General features: G+C 49.4%; 1 protein-coding gene across 1 annotated transcript in view; it reads left to right on the plus strand.

Moving 5' to 3' along the window:
• The window catches only part of RTFDC1 (replication termination factor 2 domain containing 1), a 56,105-nt gene that overhangs the window by 45,293 nt on the left and 5,975 nt on the right, over positions 1-4,837 (plus strand). The window contains 1 exon segment of the mRNA XM_011978146.1: positions 3,058-3,171. Coding sequence (XP_011833536.1) covers positions 3,058-3,171 — 114 coding nt within the window.

Raw genomic sequence — 4,837 nt, forward strand, 5'->3', positions numbered from 1 at the left:
TAAAAATACTCTAAAATTAGATTATGGTGATGGTTGCACAACTCTATAGTAAAAGCCATTGAATTGTACACTTTATTATGTTATGTAAATGAGATTTCAGAAAGCCTGTTTTTTGAAAAGGTGAGTTAGGTAACAAATGCACGTGGTGCTGAAGCTGTTCCTTTTAGAGCCGGCTCTTAGCATTCTATGTCCTGAGCATTGTACTGTGAGCTAAGAGACAGAACATGATTTCTGCTTCCCCCACACCTAAGAAAAGGTTTAGGAGATCAGAAGATGTAAAACAGAAACCCAGAATGCTCTTCTAAGAGTTAGCTACAGAGTAAATAAAAGTTTGAAGAGACTTCCTCAGGTAGGGGAGAACAGAAGTTTCATAGACAAGATGGTAATGGTAAGCTCACTGCTTCTCCATTTTTTATCTTTAAAAACTGGCCACCCAACTCATAGAGGGCAGAGGACTGTGTCTTAAATAACACAGGGCCTACCAGCTTCAGGGTAAAATCAATGAAATCTTTAAACTGAGGCTAGGTGTGGTGGCTCACGCCTGTAATCCCAGCACTTTGGGAGGTTGAGGCAGGTGGATTACCTGAGCCCAGAAGTTAGAGACCAGCCTGGACAACATGGCAAAACCCTGTCTGTACAAAAAGTACAAAAATTAGCCAGGCATGGTGGCACACACCTATAGCCCCAGCTACTCAGGAGGATGAGGTGGGAGGATGGCTTGAGCCTGGAAGGTGGAGGCCACAGTGAGCCGTGATGGCGCCACTGCACTCCAGCCTGGGTGACTGAGTGAGACCCTGTCTCAAAAAAAAAAAAAGTTACGTGACTATGAGTATGTTCCGTAAATTAATCCTTTGAATGTTATATATGCTACGAATATTTCACTTAGCCTTTGGCTTATGTTTTTTGTTGTTATTGTGACATTGTCATGTAAAAGTTTGTAATTTTTTTACATAGTAAAACTTATTAACTGTACTAGCTTTAGATCAGAGTTCCCCAGCCCCCATACCAGTGACGGTCCGTGGCCTCTTAGGAGCCGAGCCGCGCAGCAGGAGGTGAGCTGAGGGCGAGGGAACATTAGTGCCGGGGCTCCATCAGCGGCATTAGATTCTCACAGGAGCACAAACCCTGTTGTGAACTGCGCACTTGAGGGATCTAGGTTGCGTGCTGCTTATGAGAATCTAATGCCTGATGATCTGAGGTGGAACAGTTTCATCCCAAAACCTTCCCTGCCACTACCCACCATCTGTGGAAAGATTGCCTTCCATGAGACTGGCCCCTGGTGCAAAAAAGGTTGGGGACTGCTGTTTTAGATGACATTTCCTACCCTAGTTATAAAACACGTGTTCCTATAAATTCTTCTTCTTTCCTTTTTTACATTTAGGTGTTTATAACCCTAGTCCAGGGCTTCTCAACCTCAGCACAGGGGCATCTTGGCTGGGTAACTCTCTGTTGGGGGCCGTCCTGTGCACTGTATGATGCTTACTGCATCCCTGGCCTCTACCCACAAGATGCCAGTAGCACCTGCACCCCAGATGTGACAGCTAAAAATGTCTCCAGACATCGCCAAATGTCCACTAGGGAGCGGGATCATCACTGCACCTGGGTTAGACCCCTTTTTTTTTTTTTTTTAAGAGACAGAGTCTCGCTCTGTCGCCCAGGCTGGAGTGCAGTGGCACAGTCTCTGCTCACCACAACCCCTGCCTCCCAGGTTCAAGTAATTCTCTCACTTCAGCCTCCCAAGTAGCTGGCACTACAGGCATGCACACCACACCCAGCACCACCACACACAGTTTTTGTATTTTTAGTAGAGACAGGATTTCACCCTGTTGATCAGGCTGGTCTCAAACGATGATCCACCCACCTTGGCCTCCCTAAGTGCTGGGATTACAGGCATAAGCCACCACGCCTAGTCTTAGACCCCCTCATTTTTGCAGCTGAGGAAACTGAGGCCCAGAGAGGTGGTGTGGCCTGAGCAAGTTGGCCTAGACAGATGGTGGCAGAAATCTCAGTTCAGAATGCACGACTGGGAACCTCCACTCCTGGTTCTCGTTTTTTCCCGTTTTTCCTGTCCCCAGCCCTGGGTACCTCTGCTGTGCCAGGCACTGGGTAGCTGCTGGGGCCACAGCAGGGAAGAAGACCACATAGACAAAGTGATGAAGATGAGACTTCAGGTCCTGATTAGTGCCATGGAGCAAACAGAAAGAGTGCTGGGATCCCACCAGTGATGGCATGGTCACAGGGAGCCTCTGCCGAGGTGGCCCGCTCACTGACAGTTCTGTGAGTGTGGGCATGCCTTTGAGTGTGTGCAGTGTGCGTTTCTACCACCATGATGCTGTCAGGGTGGCCTGGGCCCTGCTCGCAGTCTTGTTCTGCCGGAGTGTGTTGAGGACCCCCAAGGCTGCCGTCATGCCTGGGGGTTTTCTAGAAAGACTCAAGACTTAGCATATGTTGTACTCAGCTAAGATTCACTGCAGCAGTGTGGTATGGATATGGAGCTGGGTGTTAAGGGAAAGGCGCAGGTAGCAGAGTCTGGAAGGATCCACGTGGGGCTTCCTTATGCACACTCCCTCCCTCAAGGGGTTGCACGAAGTGAATACTTCCCCCCCGCAACGAAACTGCAACACGTGTGATGTTTTCGCCCAGGGAAGCAAATGAGAGACTCAGTACCCAGTGTTTTGGCTGAGAGCCGGCTTTATACCCTTGGCCTAGCATGTTCCAGAATTCCACACTCCCATAAGGAGGGTACGTGTCAGCATAGACCACATTGTTCATAGAAACGGTCTGGGCACGTGAGCCAAGCTACTCTTGTCAGTTAAAAAATGGTGGGAACCCTCCCAAAATCCAAGTTCCCAGACACCAGCCTTGCAAGTGATAGCACTCTTAACCTGCTGCGCTGACCCTTTGCTGTGTGCAGGAACTTTCCAAACCAAGGTTTTGACCAGAAAGCCAGTAATAGGAGCCTGGGGGCCACTGCTTGGGGCTGAGAGTAGGGGACTGAAACATGACCTCCCCACTGAGTGGTGATGGAATCTGCCCTCTCTTGTTTGCCCTCTCCAGTGTGGGGCTGCCTTCCAGGAGGATGATGTCATCGTGCTCAATGGCACCAAGGAGGATGTGGATGTGCTGAAGGCCAGGATGGAGGAGAGAAGGCTGAGAGCGAAGCTGGAAAAGGTAATGGGAGTCTTCAGGTTCCGCCCAGCACCCATCTCTGCTCCAGAGCCAACTGCAAACCACTGAACTGAGCTGGCAGCTACTTAGGGGTTTGCATGATCAAGGCAATTTTTACAACCTAGAAGGGCCTGGACTGTAGAAGCAGATTCCAGCTGTGGCTCAGGCACTGCCTGGCTGTGGTGGGCACAGCAGCTCTGCTCTTCTCCGCCCAGTTTCCTCATCAGTGAGGTGGGGTAGTGATAGCATGTGAGGGCATGGAGCTGTCAGCAAGCTCCAGAGACCATGGCCGTAAAGCACTGACAGTGACACAGCCCCAGCAAGCCCTTGGAGAAAGGCAGCTACACCATTGCTGCTGCTGTCACTTACCGTTGCTGTTGATTTATACTCGGGTCTCATAGCTTGTAAAACAAAGGAAAAATGAAAAGTCACCATCATTCTAGCAAATGTAAGGCTCCCCTGCTGCCCAGATTGGAATGTGCTTGGGGCAGTCTGGGCTCCAGTAGGCCTGGGTGGGCCTGGGCGCCTGTGCGTCTCACCCACTCCCAGGGCATGTGGATGCAACTCCTCAGGGTCGCACTTTGAATAGCAAGGAGCTAATGAGTAGCCTTCCCAAAAATGGGGGCCAAATCCTTCACCTTCCTGAGCCCTCTCATGGGGAGAGGGAGGGTCTTTTATGGAGCGTGGAGCTTCAGTGTCCGGGAGGGAGCCTGGCACCCAGAAACAGGGAAGCCATTGCTGAGTAACGTGGCAGAGCGAGCAGGCCCCAGACAGTGCATCCGCCAGGAGCTCTTCCGTGCGCTGGCGATTCCCCCTCTAGCAGTACGTGTTCATGTTTACAGATTATAGCTGTGGAATACATGCCTTTGGTGAGTGGCAAGTTTCTTATTCTTTTAAAAAAAAAAAAAAGTTAGGTTCAGGATAAGCTAGGGAGAAAACTTTATGTGATCAGAACTAAGGCAAAAGAATGCTTGAAGTACTAGAAAATGAGCTCCAGTAGGCTGAGGACATAAAATTATGAAACAAATCGCCTGCCCTCACGTGGGCATGCGTTTTACCAGTGCCAGTCTCAGGCGAGAATGATGGAGTACCTGAAGATTTTTCAGAGGTTTGGGGTTTTTAAAAAATCGTAACAGGCCGGGTGCGGTGGCTCCCGCCTATAATCCTAGCACTTTGGAAGGCCGAGGTGGGTGGATCACGAGGTCAGGAGATCTAGACTATCTTGGCTAAAAAATACAAAAAATTAGCCAGGCGAGGTGGCGTGCACATGTAGTCTCAGCTACTCGGGAGGCTGAGGCAGGAGAATGGTGTGAACCCGGGAGGCGGAGCTTGCAGTGAGCCGAGATGGCGCCACTGCACTCCAGCCTGGGCGACAGAGTGAGATTCCATCTCAAAAAAAAAAAATCGTAACAGATAAGACAGGACCGTATCACCCTGGAATAATGTGTAATTCATGGTTGTAAGGCTTAAAGAAGCCGAGGCTTGAGCACATGGTAGCAGTATTATCATTACGCATGGATCCAGAATGATCAGAAAGAGCCAAAAGCATTTGTATTTTCTCCTTTCATCATCTTACTTTACGTAGAAAATAATGTCTGAAAATGGCTCTGTAGTTCAAGGAATTGTGCCCAAATTTTGAATTCAGATGCCAGTAGAAATACTGCATGGA

Source organism: Mandrillus leucophaeus, unplaced genomic scaffold, assembly GCF_000951045.1.
Source record: "Mandrillus leucophaeus isolate KB7577 unplaced genomic scaffold, Mleu.le_1.0 Scaffold19, whole genome shotgun sequence".
Lineage (NCBI taxonomy): Eukaryota > Metazoa > Chordata > Mammalia > Primates > Cercopithecidae > Mandrillus > Mandrillus leucophaeus.